Source organism: Lactuca sativa, chromosome 6 (assembly GCF_002870075.4).
Source record: "Lactuca sativa cultivar Salinas chromosome 6, Lsat_Salinas_v11, whole genome shotgun sequence".
NCBI classification, from domain to species: domain Eukaryota; kingdom Viridiplantae; phylum Streptophyta; class Magnoliopsida; order Asterales; family Asteraceae; genus Lactuca; species Lactuca sativa.
The window spans coordinates 174,740,693-174,765,401 of record NC_056628.2 but is presented as its reverse complement, the minus strand read 5'-3'; the positions used below and the strand labels follow the sequence as shown (position 1 = coordinate 174,765,401).

Sequence of the window (24,709 nt, the reverse complement as noted above, 5' to 3'; positions counted from 1 at the left end):
TGAATAGATATAATCACATGTGATTGAAAAGTAATTCTTTCAAACACATATCATTTTCATTATATATAACAGATTTTATAACATGAATAGCTATAATCACATATGATTAAGAAAAGTAAATTTATTTATTCACATATGATTTTCAGTATTTATAACATATATTAAAATCTAAAATAAACATCTATAATCACATGTTATTTTTAGTGTTTAATACAAATGTTAGAAATAATTATACTTAAAATCACATGTGATTGAATAAATAAAGTTATATAAAAATCTGGATTGTTAAAATCACATGGGATTTAATCACATATTATAGCGTTGACAATTTTTTTTTTGCAGTTACTATATGTAGACAGTGTCAAAGCTAAGCTTATAAAAGATGAAAGAAAACGTCCAGTGATCTACCACTGAAGTACAAAGAAGATGAAGATAAGAGAAAATTATGAGAAAGAAGAACTGGCAGATTTTAGAACAAGAGAATTCAATGAGGAGTTCATTGAGAAACAGTTGAATGAGGAGGTAAACATGTTGGTGTAATTTTTTAATAATCTTAATATTTAATCATATATATATATATATATATATATATATATATATATATATATATATATATACACACACACACACACACACACCCCTTCATTCTTTTGTGATTTAGGATTATAAAAAATGATCATGATGAAGTTTAAGAAGCTACAAATGTTAACCGATAAGGAACTTGATCAATTCCCTAAAAATGTTACATTAAATCATTTGAAAAATATTTTGGAAATTTTTTTTGATGATGATGATGAAGATGGTGAAGAAGAAAATGGAAGTGATGATGATGATGATGATGATGATGAAAATATTGAAGGCGGTGAAAACGATGAAGAAAACGAGGATGAGGGAGGTGAAGGTGATGAGAATGTTATAGGAGAGGAAAGTGAGAAAGAAAATAAAGATAATGGAAGTGAAGGAGGTTATAACGTTACACGAGGAGTGGAAAATGAAGCAGAAAAGATTTACAAACAAAGATAAGTTTCATTTTTATCATACTTTATGAGGACAAAAAAATTTCTCACTTTAAAAAACCCTTTAAAACCTATTATTAATTTTTCGTGAATTCAATTTTTTCATATTATGTTAGAATAATGTATGTAATGTTTGATATTTATTTGTATAAAATGATTTACAAACATACTGTGTAGCTTAACATGTACTTAGGCATGTGTGTTATTAACATTCACGAAAAACTACATACTAATACATAAATTATATGAGAATAACACATACTTAATGTTAATCCTCAATCATGAGTTTGATCTCCAACTACAAATTCTTCTAGAATAATATACACACTACCTTTGCACAAAACTAGGGTTTTATGAATATTTCTTGAGTTTATAGAGAATAAAGTCGACGAACCGTAATAATTCTTATGAGTCGTTCTTAATAAAGATTCGTGAATATCAACTCCATTTTGAAAATCCACAAATGGAGAGTGACGGGAGGTAGTAATTGTGAAGAATTTGGGACATACAAATATATAGTTTTGCCATTATAGCCTATACACCTTATGAAATTAGTACTTTTTTTTAAAAAAGAATTAAAAGTCATTATTAAATCATATATCTTAATTAGGCTAACAAGTGGCCCATATTAGTGTCTACATCCACACAATAATTAGTGTTCATATTATAACCTAACCCGAGGTTTAGGTTCAAATATAAATGACAATTATTGTATGAACATGTAACTCAATCATGTCCATTGGATCAATGATAAATAGAATAATTCTTGAAAGAATACTATTACATTTATTATTAATTTTTTTAAGAATTCAAAAATAAAAAAAAAACGTCTTAGGGGTAATATGGACATTTGTGTATTCTTATTTTAGGCAACAAAATAGTCAAATCCGACTTTTTAGCAATTAATCTTTTTTTCTTTTTTTTTTTTTTTTTTTTTTTTTTTTTTTATAAAAAACACATTATCTCGAATAAATGTTTTTGAAAAAAATACACATTTTTTTAGCTGAATACATTTTTATTTTTGAAAAAAATCTGAACTTTTTTTGGAGCAAGTGATTCTTAAAAAATGTTAACTTGGAATTTCATATAAAACACATTTATGAAAATAATTACATAAAAAACAAGAAGATTCTACTAAAATATAAAATCATCCTTTACATTTATTCATTTTTTAAAGAATTACATAAAAAACAAATAAATTCTTTGAAGAATTTGTTGTTATTTTTTTTAAGAATACAAAAGAATCTATATGCTATAATAAAATATTTACATCAAAATAGTAATAAAAAAAACTACAAACGACCCAATGAATGAGTATTATTGAATGCAAAGCTTCCGTTAACTATAAATTCTTGAAATAAAGTTTATTTCTCATCTTGAAATCAATCACTGTTGTTTGTCTTCATCATTGAAATCGAACGCTTTTATTTTGCTCGCTGATTGTCTTTGAACCCTTTCCCATCACCACATCCAATGTCATTTTAAAGACCAACAACTATAATATTTAGATATGTAAAATTAAATCACAATAGCTAATAAAAACCAAATATATTTAAAATATTTAAAAATAGAACAAGGTGAACATATGAAATTGATAAATAACAATATTTTGATAAACGGATATGGAGTGGAAGATTCGAAGAGGCCAAAACTTGATTTTCATGAATAAGATATGCAATTGACAAGTAAATAGATTTTAGCTTGGTTTTAGTTTCATATCGTCTTACTTTCTACATAATACCCATCAAATCATTTTTTCTTAATCCTCTTAATTACTTCAAACAACAACATTTATAACTCATATCTTTCAAACAAACTGGTTGCCACCAAACTTCTTTAAGGTTTTTTTTTGAGATGGTTTGCGTTTAACGTCAAACCCCACAACATTTAAAAAAATGTTGAGATCTTTAATAAATAAATGGCAATGAAGTTTGTAAAACAAACCTTTTTAAGAAATGAAGACCTTGAAACAAACTTTTTGGAATACAACACTAGATTGTTGAAGATTTTCAAAGATCGGTGAGATTTGCAATCATCAGATTGGATATTAGGTTTTCTAGAGGTCTATATTCATTATGCTTGAATTGATAAGCCACAATATATAAATCGTTAAACCATAGTCCTTTGCTTGACTCGACCCTTCACAATCTTCGGTGGGACATGATATCGTCAGGTTGTTATTAGGGTAGATATAGTGTGCTATATGGCTATCAAAGAGACGAATATCTAATTATAGGTTTTTTGTAACATCCTATTTCGAGAAGTTTCTTATTTTGGGATTGTGGACAATAAATGGATCAAATAAAGGCCTTGGACTTCAATGTAATAGGGTTTAGACCCAATCGAATGTTGATCATAATGGTTATGTGATCTAAACCCTTGGTTTATGTTTTCGAGTCAAAGGCTAAAATAGGAAAAGTGATGTTTCAGACTTCGTTCATGGATTATAGTTTTTAGTTCGACATGTGTTAATCCAAAATTAACTAGATAGACGCGTGGGGCTCGTCAATACCTTTCTGTGGATATAAAGATCGTCTAAATCGAAGAAGTTACGGTTGTTTGAAATTGAGGTGGATGTGGGTGAAAATCATTGCCACATAGTGGGGATTAGAGCCCACGGCGTAAAATCTGTCAGGCTAAAACCCATGATTTTAGGATTTTCAACATACTCCAGCATAAGGTTTCACATTTTTGGGCATTTTAGCAGCCTCCACCACCTCTAGCACCCCATGGGAAAAACCCTAGCCTCCATTTTTAAGATTTGAGCTTCTCCTCTCTCTTCTTTCCTTTTTGGGGTGCTTTTTATGATATTTTGATGAAGTGAAAGATCAAGAAGGCTCTTTTGGTTGCAAGGAATGATTCTTCAAGTTTACATCCATCAAAGACACTACATTTCTAGACTATTAAAGCTTGGGTCAACTGTGCTATTGTTGAGGTAACTGTTGGACTTCTGTTGAATAGTTCAGGTAAGTCTCTTCATTATACTCGTGCGTCGAAGGCACGAATGCTAGTCTCTTCATTATACATGTTGATATTCCTGTATGTGCTTGTTTTGTTTGTGACTCTTGTTGATATGAATATATGCCTAGTTATAGGGGTGAAATAGACCTATATAGGTTGAAAGATACCGAAGGAGTTGAAATAGACTCAGGTGGTGAAATAGACCTAGTATTGGTTGAAAGATACCAAAGGAGTTAAAATAGACTCGGAGGTGAAATAGACCCAGTTTAGGATCGTGCTATTATCTATATTTATTATGGACTATTTTGGGGAACTCAGTAAGCTTTGTGCTTATGGTTTATGTTTAAAATGCTTTTAGGTACTTCTAGTTTCAATAGGAACTCCCTAACTTGATCGCATTGTGTCCCTTGGAGATTTATTCTACATTAACTATTTATGATTTTACTCTGATGTATTGAGAATACTTTGACTTTGATCGTCTTTTGGAATAGTGAATGAATTTTTTTGACTTATTTAAAAATGAACTTTTTACTCAGTATTTTTCGAAGGTTACAAGTTGGTATCATAACATTGGTTTGAGGGATTTGGGCACACTCTCGGGTGTTTCTGAACTAAACTAAAGATTTAACAAAATCTTTTAAAAGAAAATGAGTTTTTCCAAACAGGTTTTTAAGAAAAAGGGGTGCGATGCATACAATCAGCCGACTAAAGTATTTCCCAAAATATCCATACATGTGAAACCTTTTTTTTGGTTTGAGTATATGAGAACTGCATGCTAGATTAGGGCTAAGTATCTTCTCAGGACTTGCATAGTAGAAAGCTAGGAGAGATGCCTTTATATGCCCTTTGATTGAGCTTTTGGAATTACATGCTAGTACGGATTTCAGATTATTGGACAAAATGACTTGTTTAATTGAGGCACTGGTTTAGATTACTCGAAGCTCGAATGCTACTTTCTTTGTGCTTTTAGGGACCTCGAATAATATTGACTAATAATTAACTGAATACGTTAGGTCACATTTTGCAGGGATTAGAGAATTTTAAAATGTTAGTTTTAATCTATTCCGTAGCTCTTGTTTGAGTCCAACCATTGTAGCGTGAGAACTTACTATCAAAGAATTATCTAGTGTCCGTGGCATGTAGATGTATTCGTGGGGTAGTATGAAGGTATTAGTGGGAGTTTGTTCTGCAAGTACTGGCGGAGATTCGTGTGAAAGGAACCCTAGGAAAGCCTAGGAAGAGTGTTATAATGTGCTTGCATGAGCATTTTTTAAAGAGAGACCCCAGAAGGAAAATCTACGAAGATTAATAGTGTTGGTAGAAGTTCCTAGCATCGTAGATGCAAGTTAGTTGGAGGATGACTTTTTATGTATTGTGGTCTATATGATGTCACTGCTCCAATGATGCTTGCTTTATGCTTTGTGAGACCCATATTGATGTGGGATAACTATTAGAGGAGTACACTAAGTTACATGCTGCAAATGTTAAATAATTCTAGAATGATTGATTTGGCCATATGGCCCAACTCTTGTCTGAGTCTAACTGTAACGTCCCATTTTTCACAACCATTTTTTTTCATTTTTATTAAGGTAAAACTTTCCAATTTATAAATCCATTTATAAGAAAAATCGTTTATTCCAAATTACATTTAATAAAAATTAGAGTATCATAGAAAACACGAAATCCTCAATGCTGCTAATGAGTGTGTACAATCCGACCCTTCGCCTTCCCATAGACACTGAAGATACCTGAAACAATAAACAACTGGATAATCATAAGCATAGTGAGTTTCCCAAAAAATACCACACATAGCCAAACAGATAATGAGCAACACGCCCAATCAGTCATCAGACTAGAATGCCCAACTATATCGGGTTTGTTGGCCTTACCACATCAACCCAACTGCTCAACCCGAGTCTCCGTTCCTACGGTTTACATCTGGTCCGCACCAGATATCTTGGCCTTCGATACAAAACAGGATCAGCTCAACCCAACCAAACACAACATGTCGACAAGTAAACAATCAAGGGTCTAGTAGGCACGTAACACAGGAAAACATCAATCATACAACTCACTACTGCCTACTAGTCATCTCATAGCATACAGTCCCGGTGCCAACTAAACTCCATGAAATGTGTAACCACAAGTAACGAGAGGTGAGATAGCCACCCGAACAGATGTTCCTACTCTAGAGCCACAACCAAAAAAAGGAACAGACAAGAATGCCTACATCAAGAGTTTTAGGCTATCCTACATGACTACAAACCGTCCCTAGGGCACTCAACTAGATGATAACCAACAAGTACATATAACATACAGTTCTACAGATCAGGCGATAACAGAAAAGTAAACCCTTAACCTGAGCTCCTAATACGCTTGGGTCTAAGCACAAGCACGCCCTATAGATGCTATCACAACTAAGACTAATAAGAATCGAAGGGAAAATCCAACAACTGGCGATGATCTTATCGTGAAACCAAAAGATTTAATAACTGTGCAGAAGTTTGAACTTAAAGAAATCCGAATGAGAACGGAATCTTGGCATAAAGTCTGCCTGCTGCGAGCTTCCACTCTCCCCCACTTGAAATATGCAAGAAACTGAGAACTTCATAGTCCTTCGGTACTCGGACTAACTCGGACTCTACCACTTAACTCCAACCACTGATACCCTGTTACACGGAAGGATCTGAATCCACACAATATTCATACATTCCAATACACATATAATCGATGGAAATGATGATTAATTCATTCATAACAAGAATCAATATAACAAGGCTAAATAAGATAATTACATTTGACTGATCATCCAACGATTACAACCAAACTTCGAATCATAATCAGCAATTACAAAAGAATACCAATACCACCACAATTGCTAAATAGACGAACTGCCAAATCAACTTTCGGTCCTTTGTACCCCGGTGGTCCCATGACGACTGTCGGGTAACTGCCATGATAAGGGTGTAGGATCCAACACCTCACTGAGAAAAGGAAAACGAGCTCCACTGTGGTTTTCCTGGCCGCAATGGAAATAAACACGCACACTCTGCCTGTAATCTCTACCAAAATATCCTTCCTCCCACACCTGTGACATACAAAAGATTTGCGCCTCCCTCCAATGGATCCCGAACTCTAGCCAGTGGACCTGAACCACTTCGTTTTAGGCTAGGACTGATCTGGAGCCTGACACTGCTCCCTCACTTGGGTCTCTATCTCAATCTCTTGCCTCCTCGTGGCATCCTGAAGCTCAACGAGAGAACCATGGCGCTGGGTGGAAACAAACTATCGGATATCTATCTTGAGTATGGCTAAATACTGAGTCATCTGAGCCTACTTTGAAGCAATGAACTCAGGACTGAACAAAGCCCTCTTAGTGAACATCTTGGTGATCTATGTCAGCGACTTGGTCGTCTGTCTCAAATCCAGGTACTCCTGTTCCCGTCTCTCCCTCTCTACCAGGGTAACATACCTTGTACGAAACATCTCTAGGAACTACTCCCAAGTCACCACGACCCTCTGATTAGGAGTATAAGAACTAGTCACCAGTCTCCAATAATCCCTTGCCTCCAACCCGAGAAGGTTCAAGGCGCTTGACCTTCTGGTTATCCATACAAGAGCACGTGAAGAAACAAACCTTACATCATACAACCATCTCAACGCCTCAATCGGCTCCGAGACACCACCAAACTCTGGGGGCTTTCTATTATCAACGTCCCTATATTGGAAAGAGCTCTCTCCTCGAGCCCTATCGGAAGCAAACCACTGTAGCTACAACAACAACAACCTCAGGCACTACAACATAGTTATCATCAAATAGCTCAATCATGGTAGCCTTGACCATTCCGAACAACTCTGGAGTAGCCTCCCTGATTGCCTCGGCCGTTTCTGTAACAATGATCCCATGAATCTCCTCTTCACTAAGACCTATTCTCCTAGTGCTACCAGATACTAATCCAGAACATCCAATGGTCGTTATACTAAAAAATATACTAAGGAAAGATTAGATATCACAACACAGTGATCAATACACTAGGCCCTACTCATATTAGTTCCTTAGCAGCCATAAAATTCCTCCTGAATCCAATACAGATCATGTGCTTTATGTAGTATGGTTCCATACTACCTTCCACACATATTCGTAGTTGATATTCATCCCAAGGTTCTAAGTCACTACACTAAGACACTCCTAGGTGTGCGAATACCCACTTTTCATGCGAGCTACAACTAACTTCCAAGGCACTCTTTTTAGGATTACCCTCACTCCTGCACCAATGGTTGCTTTTGGGCATGATTGTTGTACAAAATACGGGGTTAGATAGACTGTCATATAATCAACACTGCCCTAAATCCACAACCAAACATGTAAAATGAAGTAAGCTCAAGTCGATTATTCTATGTTTATTCAATCCCGACCATATACAACTAATCAACATACCTGTAGCAATCACACGATCAAAAAGCATTTATCAGGTAAGAAACTCCCTATATCATAAGGCATCAGAGAAATCAGGCACACTATCCAACAATTTCTAAAAGAGCCTTATCCACAAGCATGAATTTCTAACAGTTCATATATCAACAAAATCAAAACATAGCACACATAACAATATAGGTATTTTGGGAACCACTCTCCTGTTCGGCCTCTGGTTGACTATACACACCGCATCTTCCTAAAATAGCCTAAGTTAAGTCAAGGCCCACATTCCCGATCCCAAGCCAACAATAAAGTAAGAGCATTACAAGAGAACGACCCATGTCCTTAGCCCAACCCTTTTATCATAAATTATTTCTTTCAAAAACATTTTGCAAAAAATCTTGGATCCTAGTTTGAGACTGGATTCACACAAGTGTTCATCCAATTCACTCAAATTAGGGCTCTGATACCAAATTTATAAATCCATTATAAGGTAAGACTTCCAAATTTATAAATCCATTATTAAGAAAAACCGTTTATTCAAAATTACATTTATTAAAAAATAAGAGTATCATAGAAAATGCGAAATCCTCAATACTATTGATGAGTGCGTACAGTCTCGACCTTCGCCTTCCTGTAGACATTCAGGGTACCTGAAACAATAAACAACTGGATAAACATAAGCTTAGTGAGTTTCCCCAAAATACCACACATAACAAAACAGATAACGAGCAACAGGCCCAATCAGTCATCAGACTGGAATGCCCAACTATACCTGGTTTATTGGCCTTACCAACTCAACCCCACCGCTCAACCCGAACCTCTGTGCCTATGGCTTACAACCGGCTCAATCTAGGTATCTTGGTCTTCAACACAAAGAGGACCGCCTCAACCCAATCAAACACAACATGTTAACATGTAAACAATCAAGGGTTTAGTAGGCATGTAATACAGGCAAAAATCAATCATACAACTCACTACCGCCTACTTGTCCTCTCACATCATACAATCCTACTGCCAGTGAAACTCCATGAAATGCATAACCATAAGTAACTAGAGGTGAAATAGTCACCCGAACAGATGATCCTACTCTAGAGCCACAACCAAACAAACAACGGGAAAGAAAGCCTAGATCAAGAGTTCTCAGGCTATCCTACATGACTACAAACGGTCCCTAGGGCACTCTACTAGATGATAACCAACAAGTACATATAACATATAGTTTTACAGATGACTACAAGAAAGCAACATACTCGATACCAGGATACATATCTAAAAGATCACTACAACATAGCAACATACTAATTCTAACAATCCAAGAAATGCATGGCTGTAAATACTTAGAGGTGAGATAGACACCCGGATAGGTGATCCTACTCTAGAACCACAACCAAACATGGATCAGGTAAAAGACCCTAGATCAAGAGTCCTCAGTCTATCCTACATGACTCTATACAGTCCCTAAGGCATCCCTCTACTAACAGATAACCAAAACTAGTGTGCCGACATTGGTGCCTTCAACCCAAGGGTATAGAGAGGTGAAACTCACCTCGATATGCACGTAGGTAACCACTGTAGTAACGAAGAACTCTACCAGCTTCAACTCACTTTCAATCATCTACAGGAAGATACTAGAGTCAATGCCCGATCATAGGTCATAGTCACGTGCAGCAGTGACTACCTCACATAAAATGATGATTATGGTTCTGTATAAAATGATGATTAAGGTTAAGTAAGGACACTTAACCCATTAAGGACATAACCACCTAAGGGTTCGACTCATTAACGTTTGACTTAGTCATTCTCAGGCATAATAATAATCCAAGCAATAGCCCAAATACACCCCGATGATTGTCCAATATAGGGATTCCCGATTCTAGAGTTTCCCACATAAAATCATGACTAGGGTTAGTGTTCCACACTTAAACCCTTAAGGACTTAATTCATTAAGTACAATACTGCATTAATTTAATCGTAGGGAATTATTGAGTACACTTAAAGTCCATTTAACAGTTCAACGTAGGTCCCGACAAAACTCCAAAACTAGGGTTTTCTTGACCTTAGGGTTTTCTAAATCCTAATTAGGGTTTCCAACCCAAACACATGCCACTCGGTTTAGTGTTAGAAGCTTAGTTCATTTAGTGTTTAGTAAGTCAGACACCACCCACTACCACCTCAGGCAGTAGTCACTGGTGGCGGTTCATGGCGGCAGTCACCCACTTGCGGCGGTGGTGGCGGTTTCGAGTTAGAATCCAACCAAACAGATCCCACTACAACAACCATGCAGAAAAAACATCCACACAATATTACATGCACACAGCTACATCATACGGTGACTAGTGGTGGCAGAAAATGGTAGCAAGGCGGCCGCCACCATGGTTGCTGCTATGGTGGTTCTCTTCGTTTACCGACCAACCAAGACACACACTCACACGCCTCACGACTTGCAACAACACCCACACTCACACATACATGTAAAACATGAATACCAACACAACATCAACCATGCTCTTGGAGGAGGATGGCAGTCGGAGGTTCCCATAGAATTTCAGCTTCATGGAGCGGTGCCGACGACGACGACATAGCAAGGAAAAGGAAACGGTTAAACGAAAGGTTTCATGACCCCTAACCGAGAACACCAGTAGCAATAACCATGAGCTTCTGTTCTTCCGGCCTCCCTACTATCACGGCATCCTAACATTGATCCTCGTCTTCGTCGGCAGTGGGAGTAGCGACAATGGTTGCTCGATGGTTCACGACGGCGATAAAGCTGATGGCGGCGGAAGGAGATTGGAGGGATAAGGTGGTGGGTGGAGAAGATATTAGGGTTAGGGTTTGGGTTTGTTTAAATGAGAGGCCAAGGGAGGGTGTGACGGGTCTGATTCCCGCCTCCAACTTTAAAACTTAGTTCCATTTTACTCACTTTTATCCCCTGCGACCAGAACATTTTCAGATTAAGTCCATCAATTACCTAAGAACCCCCAACTTCCATAATTCTATTCAAAACTAGTCTGAAAGTTACAATTTAACCCCCGATTTTATTAATTTATAACATTTAACTCCTTGCGCTAATACTCTGATAAATTATCACAAATTTAGGGCTAACATAAAAATATGAAAATACATCTCAGGCTTTTAGGGTTTATTATTTATTTTATTGTAAACGGGATGTTACACCGACCGTTGTAGGGTTCGGTATTTTATTTGGAAGATTATTTAAGTTTTGTTACATGTAATTGTATTAATAAAGTAGTTAGTTGACATTAGTAGGGGTTCTTCAGCAGTTGATGGAAGGGTAAGGTGGGAATCATAGGAGAGCCTAGGAAGTGCCTTAGAGGAATTAGTTTGATGTTTAGTAGTGTATATTCATTTGAGAGCAGGTATATATGATTAGATCAGACTGTAGTAGACATGAGTAGTTACATAGAGGATCTGGAATGTTTCTTGAGGGAAGTACGAATATGTGTGGAAGGTAGTATTGGGCCGGTACTACTGAAAGCACATGATCGGTACTGGAATCAAGGAAAATTTCAGGGATTCTAAGGAGCTGGTTGAGGGTAAATTATATGGCTTGGCACAATGATTCATTACAATGTGTTTCTATCTTATTTTGTTTCTTGGTTATGATTGTTCATGCTGAGGATGGGTATGGTGATTGTTTGGGCCTTCGTGGGCATGTCGGTTTGGGTTTGAATGGTGCATACATACGTGAGTTAGTTGCTTTTAAGGTCCCGAGGGCCTTGCTCGAGGTAGTTCTAGTTAAGTCACATGACTCAAGAAGGAAGTGAATGTTATGATCAGTCGAGGATTGTAGGTGGAGGTTGAGTGATTGGTAGATGGATTGGGATGTCACTATGTACAATTGGGGTTATGTTCTTCCAGTTTTCTATGTTCATAGGAAAGAGAGAGTAGAAATGTGATTTTCAGAGTTGGGTTGTAGACATGGGGCAAGATAGTTGCAGTTTTTGGCAAGAAGTATGGTAGTGTGGGAATGCATAAGAGAATGATTATGGTGAGGATGCCTTGAGATGAGATCAACGGTCTACTTTTATTTAATATAGGCAGGTCAGGTGTTAGTTGATTGTTTCATATGGTCAAGAAAGTGAATCGGGAATGACAACTTTTTTTATCTCCGATGTATCTCGACTATAAGGATGATGCCTCTTGTATTTATGAATTATCCTCACGATGAATTGATGGTTGGGGATTTGTGGACTAGGTGTATAGTAGTCCATTTTTTTTTCTAGATAGAGAATCAAATATATGAATGGATTGTTAGAGTTATTTCTTGTGTATCTGTATGGGATTCTCTGTTAAAGGCAATTATGATTTGGACCTTTCCGAGGTCTCCATCTGAGATTTGGAATCTCTTTGATCTTGCTTGGTTTTTATATGGAAGATCATCCTTTTTGTGTTATACATTCTAATGGTCAAGGATGCTATGTATGTAGTTGAGCCAGTTAGAGATTTGGTCTGTTTGCAATGCCAATTAGTGGTAATTGAAACCTTAAGTGATGGAGAACTAGGTATTCTGTTAGGAGGATCATCGATCTGTTGAGTTTGTGGTTTCATACAAATGGGTCATAGGTATCTGCGGTTCGGGTATACGAGACTTTGGTTCAAGATTTGGTCAATACGGGGGTGCAAAGCAAGTTGCCGTCTAATTTTAAAAGGAATATCTTTACGACGATTCGTTGATTATAGTAATTACCAAAAGAAATCATGATATGCAAGCTAAGGGCATAGGCATGACAAATGATAAAAAGTTTAAAAGTTATGTTGATTACCAAAAACATTTATATAATCAATAATACTGTGATTGTTATGGTGATTAAATAATAAGGGTTTATTTTTATTTGGGAGTATGATACTATCACACCTCGAAACCAGGATGGCGGAATCGTTCCGGGGTGGAGGACATCATGTTTAGCATCACAACCATTGTACCATAGCAATCATAGTAACACAACCATTACAATGAATATATATATATATATATATATATATATATATATATATATATATATATATATATATATATATATATATATATATATATATATATAGAAAAGTATTTACATCAATCTGAAACTTGTTTTAATTACTCCAAAGATATATAGAATATAAAAAAACTTGTTTTAATCACAACCATTGTACCATAGCAATCATAGTAACACAACCTATCTACCGATTCCCTGAGAATACAAGCAGTTTGAACGAATATCAACAAAAGGCTGGTGAGTTCATAAGCATTTAGTTTTAATGGAAAAATGTTCTTTGATTCTTTGAAAAGAGTTCCTCAAGAAAATCCCATAATTTCATATGAAAATTAGTGTTGAGATAGTAGCTATTAGTAGAAAATAAACCATCAGTTTTAGAAATGTCGGTGCTATCCTGGGAAAATCCCGTATTTTCCCTAAAAACAGGTTAACCGTCCTAGAGGTAGAGATGCAAGTTTAGAAATCCCTTATTACTATCTGTTTGTCTATGAAAGTTGTTTTATTATTCAAAATAAAAAAAAGAAGAGTAGAGTCTGTAAACCAAAGTTAGTTTATACTTATTTGCGAGTCGTATAACCATACTTGATATGACCAAGAGAGATTTATAACGTTGTTCAGGCGTTAAGCTAAATGACATTTGTTCACTCCAGGCATGCCTGCCTAACTGTAGCTAGCAATTCAGGTGTGGGATTATCAGTCCCGAATAGATCTATTCACAAATCTCATGCTCTCCCTCCAGGAGAGACTCTGGTTATATTAAAAGGATTTACCCCTGTACACCTAAGGGTACAGTATTGAAGTAGCGCCTCATAATTTGGTATAATCTAGTTCACTAGCGGGAAAACAGTATAAAACAGTAATTATTCTTGAATAATTGTACTTTATACTCGTTAGAAAATATATAACATAAACTAAATCTTCCATAGTTTATACATATTCATTTATGAAGTCTGATTTGGTAGAGACTGCCTAGAGTGTTATCCCAAACTATACCCATTATAGTTTATTAGAGTTTATATAGAAAATGCTTTGTAAAAACCTTTCTGAAAGCGATGAAGTTAGATTTCCAAATTAAGAGTTTCCCTTATGCTCAACATATTACAAAATGGGATAAAATATATGAATATGTTATTAAACATGGAAATCATTAACTGTGTTAATAAGTTTAAAACTTAATAAAATACCTTGAGTTTCGCTTGTATTCCCCCCCCCCCCCCCCCCCCCATTAAAACATTTAAAACAAGGATAAATGTAGGGGTATGAACTAACTGTTTGACGTGTGATTCGAATCTAGGATCGTTAGGGATGTTGAGTGTCAAGTGCAACCTCGAGCACAAATGGACCCTGTTTAACATATAACGATGCATGGACATAATTAGCGTATAATACAACTAATCATGATAAGCGACACCGTATGGTACTAGAAAACACTTAGGACAAGTGTTACAATCACATATGATTGTATGAAGGGAGTGTAAGGCCACCCAAAAGAGTGTGTGGTCGGAGTGTGTGGTCAGAGTGTGTGGTCGGAGTATGTGGTCAGAGTTTGTGGTCAGAGTGTGTGGTCGGAGTGTGTGGTCGAATTGTGTGGTCAGAGTGTGTGGTCGGAGTGGGTGGTCGGAGTGTGTAGTCGGAGTGTATGGTCAGAGTGTATGGTCGGAGTGTGTGGTCGGAGTGTGGGGTCCGAGTGTGCGGTCAGAGTGTGTGGTTGGAGTGTGTGGTCGGAGTGTGTGGTCAGAGTGTGTGGTCGGAGTGTGTGGTCGACTTTAAGGTGAATCAAGGCTCAAATAATGAAGTCCTTCAAGTATAGCAAGCTAAAAGGATGGAATACTTACGTTTTTAAAGCCATAGAAGTGTTTGTGGTTGATTCAAGTAGAGAGAGAGAGAGGTGTGTACGGTTGAGGAGAGAGGAAATGATGTGTAAATGAGCCTCATCTATATTTAGAAAATGGGTGTGCGGCCACACACTCGAGTGTGCAAACACACAGTCGGGTGTACGGCCACACACTCATGTGTACGGACAGACACTTGGGTGTGCGGCCACACACTCATGTTTGTGGCCACACAATACTCTAGAGGGAGTGTTTGGCCTTTTTGCAACCCTAGATGTTAAACCAACCCATCCCTAATTCAAACTTTGGTTGTACGGGGCTTTAGATCATCCAAACAGACTCAAACAATGCTAGAAGTTCTGGGGTGTCACATCATCCCCCATTAAAGGGAATTTCTTCCCGAAATTCAAGGATAGTGTGAAAATCAAGAACTTGGAAAGAGGTGAGAGTACTTCTGTTTCATTGAGTCCTCGCACTCCCAAGTGAATTCAGGTCCCCGCTTGGCATTCCAGCGAACCTTCACTATTGGGATGCGACTCTGCTTCGTACGTTTGACTTCCCGGTCCATGATTTCAACACGTTCTTCCACGAAACGTAGATTTTCGTCTAGCTCAATCTCGTCGAGAGGAATCACAAGAGTTTCGTTGGATAGACACTTCTTTCGGTTTGACACGTGGAAGACAGGATGGACACTGCCAAGTTCTCATCGTAATTGGAGTTTGTATGGTACGGGGCTGATCCTAGCAAGGATCTCGAATGGTCCAATGTACCTTGGATTTAGCTTTCCATGCTTTCCGAAATGTATCATGCCTTTCCAGGGTGAGACCTTCAGAAGGACATAGTCGCCCACCTGGAACTCCAAGGGTTTTCGTCTCTTATCGGCGTAACTCTTTTGTCTATCTCGCGAGGCTTTCAGTTGTTCTCGGATTTGTACAATCTTTCAGTCATCTCTTGGATGATTTTAGGACCAGTGAGAGTGCCGTCAGGGGCTTGACCCTTGGCTAGCTGTGTGTCACCCACCTCAGCCCAGCACAGAGGGGATCTGCACTTACGGACATAGAGGGCTTCAAACGGCGCAGCCTTGATGCTGATATGGTAGCTGTTGTTGTAGGAAAATTCAACCAAAGGAAGATGAGTGTCCCATGACATGCCGAAGTCGATGACGCATGCTCTCAACATATCCAACTTAGTTCCAAGAGCCTTCTGTAGTGATTGCTAGAACCTCGATGTAAACCTGCTATCTCGATTAGAGATAATGGATACAGATACACAATGAATGCGAACTACGTCTCGAAGATTTATTCGTGTGAGTCTGTCCATCTTGAAGTTTTCTTTGATTGGCAGGAAGTGGGTGGATTTTGTCAACCGATTGACAATTACCCAGATGGTGTCGTGCCCACTCGGAGACCTGGGTAACTTAGTGATAAAATCCATTGTAATCATTTCCCAGTTCCACTCAGGTATTTCCAGCTGCTGAAGCAAACCTGAGGACTTCTAATATTCTATTTTCACCTTGGCACATGTCAAGCACTTGCCCACGAAGATAACAATTTCTTCTTTTGTATTCGGCTACCAATAGAGTTGTTTTAGATCCAGATACATTTTGTCTGAACCTGGGTGAACGGAGTATCTTGTCTTGTGAGCTTCATTCATGACAACTTCTCTGTAACCACCATACTTTGGGGTCCAGATACGGTCCATGAAATAGAAAACTCTATCTCCCTTGACCTCTAAGTTCTTTTCCATTTCCGTAAGGCTTCATCCGACATGTTCTATGGTTTTAAGGCTTCCAGCTGAGCCTCCCGGATTTGTGTGGATAATCGGGAATGGATGGTCATAGTCAGTGCCTTCACCTTACGCCCTGAATACTTCTTTTGGCTGAGGGCATCTGCTACCACATTGGCATTGCCAGGATGGTAGCGTATTTCGAACTCGTAGTCACTAAGTAACTCTATCGATCGCCGCTGCCTCATGTTAAACTCCTTCTGATCAAAGATATACTGCAAACTTTTATGGTTGGTAAAGATAGTGCACTTTGTTCCATAGAGATAGTGTCTCCATATCTTTAATGCAAAGACCACTGCTCCCAACTCTATATCGTGAGTCATGTAATTGACTTTGTGTGTTTTCAACTACCTCGAGGCATAGGCGATAACCTTTCCCCGCTGCATGAGCACACAACCTAGGCCCTGATTGGATGCATCATAGTAAACAACGGAGTCTTCTGTCCCCTTGGGTAGGGACAAGACAGGTGCGCTGCATAGGGCCTACTTCAATGTTTGAAATGCAGTGTCTTGATTGACTCCCCAACTAAAGCTTACACCTTTCTGTGTCAGGGTGGTTAAAGCTTAGCGATTTTGGAGAAGTTTTGGATAAATCTGCGATAATAGCCAGCGAGACCCAAGAATTGGCGGACGTGACAACCCGACACTTTTACTCTGTACAATCGAGCCATATATCTATAATTCACTTGAACTTAGCATCTTTTAGCAGAATGTTGGGTCCGCACAAGTGTTTTAGGCTTAGTATATCATAGATATGGGCCTTAAGAAGGGTTAGGAAGGGTGTTGCATCACAAAATCAAGCCAAATACACCAAGAAAGGTGTGTGCGGCCAGCCAACCGCAAACCCCCTCCAGCCTCACACCCGACCCTATATATAGTAGAGAACCCCCTTCCATTCAGTTTTGGCTACACCTTTTCTCTCTCTCTCTCTCTCTCTCTACTCTCTCTCTCTCTCTCTAGAAAAGCCATCCAAGAACACTTAGAAGGCCTCCAAAGCGTGAAGAACTTCATCTTTCAGCTAGTTATCGAGGTAAAACACTTGAATCCAAGCTTAAACTCATAGTGTTCTTCGTGTTCTCTACCCCTTGAAGGAGTGTGGCCGCACACCTTCATCAGGCGGCCGCACACACTAAAAAAATCCTCTAAAGTGAGGGTATGGCCTCTATTATCGATCTAATACTTATTTTAACACCTGAAAACCCTCACAGTCGACATTTTGGGCTCAAACAAGGAGTGTACGGCCGCTCACACCTCTGTACGGATGCACACTCCAATGTGCAGCCTTACACACAAGTCTGGCCGCATTCCCTAGCCGCACACTCACTTTTATGGCCATACACCCACTCTAATACTCCTATTTGGCCTTAAACTTGCATAGATCATTAAATATGGAACATGGAACACTTAGCCTTAGTGATTCCAAGCCCTTAGGGTGATTCCCCATCATGTTTAGTCATGAAACACCCTAACTCTAACTCATATATGTGTCACCATATGACTAATAGGGACCACTTGCGTTCAGAGCATCCGTTGACACTCAACACTCATATCGATGGCGCACTCGAACCCTACGTGAAACTGTGAGTTCATACCCCTTAATTAAACTTTCAAACGTTTTTGAATGCTTTTATGGGGGGAGAATACAAGTTGAATCCAACATGCTATAGTATCAATCACATGTGATTTATAGCTTGCAACTAAAAAGGATTTTCTATATTTTTGAATTGCTTTGACAACAAAGCTGTTCTAAATGTTTATTTAACTCATTTCCCACGTAAAAATTTTTATAAAAACTATTTCCAAACTCTTTCAAACTTCCTTTGTTTTCCCAAACCATATCTACATCAATATATTTATATAAGTAAGACTTGAAGGACTTAGGACTAATAGCTCACCTTACTTCCTGTTTTTGTTTGATTGTGGACTTAGGGTACGTTGTTATCTGTCCGACTGTCATTGATTTCTTAGTTATATATCATATATATTTGTGTTGGATATAAAAGCCTTCATTTCAATTTCAATACCTTTATGTACCATAGGCACGCAACTAACACTTCTATTTAACTATAATGGGTATAGTTAAGGATTTCCACTCGTTACTATTATTACCATGATACTTACTATAGTTAATACTGTTGCGAGTCGATACACGATTAATACCATACAAAGAGGGTACTATATACTATACAAGAGAACACTCAATACATTATACCAAGAAGTACATTATACACTAATACAAGAGAATATACTAAAACAGAATGTGATATTCTACTTCTCGATATGATACTTCATTGTGTTAACACCGTGTAACCAGATTCTCCTGGAGGGGTATTATATGTATAGATCTATATGGGACAGACACTCCCACATCCCGACTGCTAGCTACAGTCCGCGCCGACTAGGCCCAAGGATGACAAAATGTCACCATACTACATATGACCTGGAGGGTCATCAGTTATTTGATCGTCAATCAACATGGTTACATACGAGTCCACATTCTAACCTTTAACTAACACATTATGAATTAAAGGCCAAACAGACTCCCTGAGGTGTATTGTACATTTAATACTACCTAGAGCCTGCATTTTATTACATTCAGCCGACAATGATATTGCTGGGGTAAAACGTTATTTTCCCAATTACCTTACATGAATGAAGCCTAACGCTATATTCTCATATTAATAATTTCCTTGGGAAAACTTTTACATTTCTAAAGGATCAAACTTACAAATAACCGAGTCTAGGTAGAAGACTACTTATGCTGGAAAATATAGGATTTTCTAGAGATCATACTATTTTCAAACTTTAAATAATAGATATTTTACTACATGATTGAAAACACTTTTTATACAAGCAAAGACACTAAATACTTATGAAATCACCAGCTTTATGTTGATACTTGTTTTCAAAATAACTTGTATTCTTAGGTCAACAATAGGCAGGTACTAATGCAACTTTTGAGAAGATGGAGCACACACAAGACTCATCTTTTATTTTGTTTATACTTTTGGTGTCTAACAAACTGTACAGAACACGCTTGTATTACAATTATGATGTTAATGCAATGGATGTTGTTGATTGTTTTTACTATTGTGCATTGTTATGATATTGTACATGACGTCCTCCACCCCAGAACGTATTCCGCCGTTCTCGGTTTTGGGGTGTGACAGATTGGTATGAGAGCCATTGTTTATAGTGAATCAAGTATATCAACACATAAAAGATATATGAACTATAAACACTTCAGGACTAAAACACTCTAACCAAGAATATATACTTTTAGATAATAAAATATTTAACTTAGTATATATATATATATATATATATATATATATATATATATATATATATATATATATATATATATATATATACATCCACGAATACAAAGGGTCAGTATCATACTAGAATAGAACAAAAGTATTAAGATTGTTGAACGACACAATTAGGCTTAGAGACATATAGTCACATCTAGGCGGATGTAGCCTGATCAACTACATTTTCCTAGGAGTGACTAGCATGTACCTAAGGAAGGTTGTGGTGTTGCAACAAGTCTAAAACTTACCAACACTACTACAAGAACACTAACATGAGAATACTATAGGAGTATTCTGCATCTCTATAATTTACATATGTGAGAAGTAAAAAGGTCATTATTAATAGAACAATAGTTGCTAAGTGGATATGTTACACTTACATGCGATTAAGGCGTTATAGACTTAGAATCTGTGATCTTTGCTTTACTTCCTGTTCCTTGTTTGGTTGTGGATTTAGAGTTAGGATCTCTTATTCGAAGGTCTATTCTACCTCGGCCGCATGTAATTAGTATGCACCGTGCAAGTATTGGTCTAACACATAATGATCATCTTATTAGTATCTTAGAACGTTTATTAACTATTCTTTCCCCCTTTCTCGCGTAGATAACATGGCTGGTTTTCACCTTCCCGGCGATCCGTACTTTCCAAACCAAGGAAATGGAGGATGGCTTGATGAGGAGCCAGAAGATGATCACCAGATCCCTTTGGATAATCACCGTGCAGAAGGCTTTTCAGATAGCTCCGACTCTGAACCCGAAGTCAACAACCTGTCCCTAGTAGTTCCAAACCCTAACCCCCGTCCAGCATTTCAGGGTCCCACTCCCACGTGGGCCATAACCTTGAGTCGATGGAGCGATGAGCAGGGTCAGCCTTTACCTTTTAACGGAGACCGAAGTTTCTACAACATAAGCGATGGAGGTTCAGCTGACAGGGTCTTGCCCATCATGGTCCGAAGGATTGTTAGGAACGTCGAACAAGGTCAAGCAGCCATTGGCAGAGTCGTGAAAGGTGATGCCAAATCTAACCTTAACACTGTCCGTATCCGCACACCTTCATCAGGTGGCCGCACACACTCAAAACATCCTTCAAAGTGAGGGTATGTCCTCTATTATCGATCTAAGACTTAGTTTAACACTTGAAACCCCTCACAATCGACATTTTAGGCTCAAACAAGGAGTGTACAGATGCACACTCCTGTGTATGGCTGCACACACCCCCTGTAAGGCCGCACACTCCAGTTTGCAGCCTCACACACAAGTCTGGCCACATTCCCTAGCCCATCATGTTTATTCATGAAACACCCTAACTGTAACTCATATATGTGTCACCATATGACTAATAGGGACCACTTGCGTTCAGAGCAACCGTTGACACTCAGCACTCATATCGATGGCGCACTCGAACGCTACGTTAAACTGTGAGTTCATACCTCTTAATTAACCTTTCAAACGTTTTTGAATGCTTTTATGGGGGGAGAATACAAGTTGAATCCAACATGCTATAGTATCAATCACATGTGATTTATAGCTTGCAACTAAAAAGGATTTTCTATATTTTTGAATTGCTTTGACAACAAAACTGTTCTAAATGTTTATTTAACTCATTTCCCACGTAAAAAATTTTATAAAAACTATTTGCAAACTCTTTCAAACTTCCTTGGTTTTCTCAAACCATATCTACATCAATATATTTATATAAGTAAGACTTGAAGGACTTAGGACTGACAGCTCACCTTACTTCCTGTTCTTGTTTGATTATGGACTTTGGGTACTTTGTTATCTGTCCGACTGTCGTTGATTTCTTAGTTATATATCATATATATTTGTGTTGAATATAAAAGCCTTCATTTCAAGTTCAATACCTTTTTTTACCAAAGGCACGCAGCTAACACATCTTCTGGAAGTTGTACGCCAACTAGATGATCTGAGGGTTCGCCCAATGTGTACCCGTCGCCAGTAGGAGATGTCAACTTATCTCTCTCCTTTGTTTAAGGATTAGCCTTCTCTTTTCTATACTCAATAGAACACTATTCTGTAAACATTCCTAACTCTGAAAGTACTATAACTAGACTTCTAGGCTGCCAACATTTTCCCGTTATGGTTTGATGTAAGACCTACTGTTAGGTCATATTTCCTGAACTCAGTTTACATCATTAATAACAGTAATATTGGCAGTTATCTACTTCGTGAGAAAATCTATACTTCCGTATTTTTCTACTCTGTTGCCATGACTCTACCTAATATTGGGACTATGGCAGTTTAGTCCGTGAAACTCTCTCATCACATTACAAATGATTCTTACTATTGTCTTCATCTTTAAAAATTTTCAGCAAAAGATGCCTCCCCATAAGCGCCCGAATATAGGCAGACCTGCGACTCAAACTCCTCCACCAACACCTCCTCCACAGTTTGATCCGGTGATGTTTCAGACGGCTGTAACCGCAGCTGTGACTACAGCTATGGCCCAAATGAATTCTGACGATGCAAGTGGAGCCGGAATGGGCACAAACTCTAGACATGGTGAAATCCACGCACGTATGCAGGGGTGCACCTATAAGGATTTCATGAGCTGTAAACCAACATTCTTTAATGGAACCGGAGGGATCATTGCACTGTCCCAAATGGATCGAAGAACTAAAGCCGTCTTTGAAATGTGCTCGTGCCCGAGGAAAGCAAGATAAAGTTCGCTGCTGCCACCTTTACTAAAAGGGCCCTGACATGGTGGAACGACAATGTCAATTCACTCTCCTTGGTAACAACCAATGCCATGGGCTAAGACACACTGAAGGACCTTCTGAGAAGGGAGTACTTCCCTAGGGGTGAAATTTAAAAACTTGAGGAGGAACTCTGGAACCTCAAGATGAAAGGGACAGACGTAGTGGCTTATACGGCCAGGTTCTGCGACCTGGTAACTATGTGCCCTAACGTGATCCCTTCTGAGAGCAAGAAAATTGAACGATACGTCTGGGGTTTAATGCCCTCGTATCGAGGGAACGTTTTAGCATCACGCCCTACGACTTTTGACAGCGCCAAGGAATTGGCCCAAAGGCTGATTGATCATGAAACTCCCTCCACCCTATCAACAACCACAACGGTTGCCACTGCACCAACCATGTCATCCGACAACAAGAGGAAACGGTGGGACCGAAAGAAGGGCAAGTCAACTCAATCATCCTCCCAAAACCAACAGACAATGGTTGTCCATGCTGCCACTACTCTTGCTGCCCCTGCACCAGCCAAAACATATGCTGGAAACCTACCCAAGTGCACCAAGTGCTCTTTCCATGATCACGGCCCCTGCCATGAAATAAACTGCACTAACTGCAACCGAAAGGTTCATACCGTCCGGTTTTGCAGGTCTCAACCCAAACCCATCAATCAAGTTCCGAGTACCGGAGTGAGTCAAGCCTATTATGGCTGTGGAGAGACCGAACACTTCAAAAGAAATTGCCCGAAAGCTGAGAATACGGGAGGAACAGGAAGACTACTTGCTATTGGCCTCAATGAAGCAGTAGCAGACCCCATAGTATTCACGGGTACGTTCCTTCTCGATAACTCTTATGCTTGTATCCTCTGCGATAGTGGAGCCGAAAGAAGCTTCGTAAACCAAAACTTTAAACACTTACTTAAACAATCCTCTCAACCGCTAAAAGAAACCTTCATCGTAGAAATGGCTAACGGAAAGATAGAGAGTTCTAACAAGATCTATATAGGTTGCACCCTCACACTAGATAATCATTCGTTCCCTATCGACCTTATACCTGTGACAATCAAAAGCTTCGACATCATCGTGGGCATTGACTGGTTAAGTCTTCATCGTGCCGATATCCTGTGCTTTAACAAAGGCATCCGTCTAAATCTACCGAATAACGAAACTCTGTTAATCTACGGAGACAAACCCAGTACGAGTCTTCGCATCATCACAAGTATTCAAGCCCATAGGTACTTGCGTAAAGAATATCGTGCATTCCTTGCACACGTTGTCGACACGAGCCAGAAAACGAAAGATCTAAAAGACTTCCCCGTAGTATGCGACTTCTCCGACGTTTTTCCAGAAGAGCTACCAGGTTTACCTCCCCAACGTCAGGTCGAGTTCGTGATCGACTTAATTCCAGGAGCTACCCCAATAGCCAAGTCGCCCTATCGTCTAGCACCTGCTGAGATGCAGGAACTGTCCGGTCAACTTAACGAGCTGCTCAACAAGGGCTTTATAAGACCGAGTTTCTCACCCTGGGGAGCACCGGTCTTGTTCGTAAAGAAAAAAGATGGATCGTTTGGTATGTGCATCGATTATAGAGAGCTCAACAAACTCACGGTCAAAAATCGTTACCCTCTTCCCCGTATAGACGACTTATTTGACCAACTGCAAGGGGCGAGTTATTT

The 24,709-nt window shown here is 38.5% G+C and overlaps 1 protein-coding gene across 1 annotated transcript; it reads left to right on the top strand.

Moving 5' to 3' along the window:
- The first annotated feature begins 426 nt into the window (after nt 1–426).
- On the top strand, nt 427–1,023 carry LOC111890580 (uncharacterized). Its single transcript, XM_023886685.1, has 2 exons — nt 427–522; nt 688–1,023. Exons 1-2 carry the CDS (start codon nt 427–429, stop codon nt 1,021–1,023), a joined length of 432 nt encoding a protein of 143 aa, XP_023742453.1.
- The last annotated feature ends 23,686 nt before the right edge of the window (nt 1,024–24,709 follow it).

Excerpts from the sequence above, each read along its gene's own strand:
- LOC111890580 (XM_023886685.1), top strand. The coding sequence starts at position 427 with ATGAAGATAAGAGAAAATTATGAGAAAGAAGAACTGGCAGATTTTAGA. Across the intron at positions 523-687 it reads AGAAACAGTTGAATGAGGAG|TTTAAGAAGCTACAAATGTT; the intron begins GTAAACATGTTG and ends ATCATGATGAAG.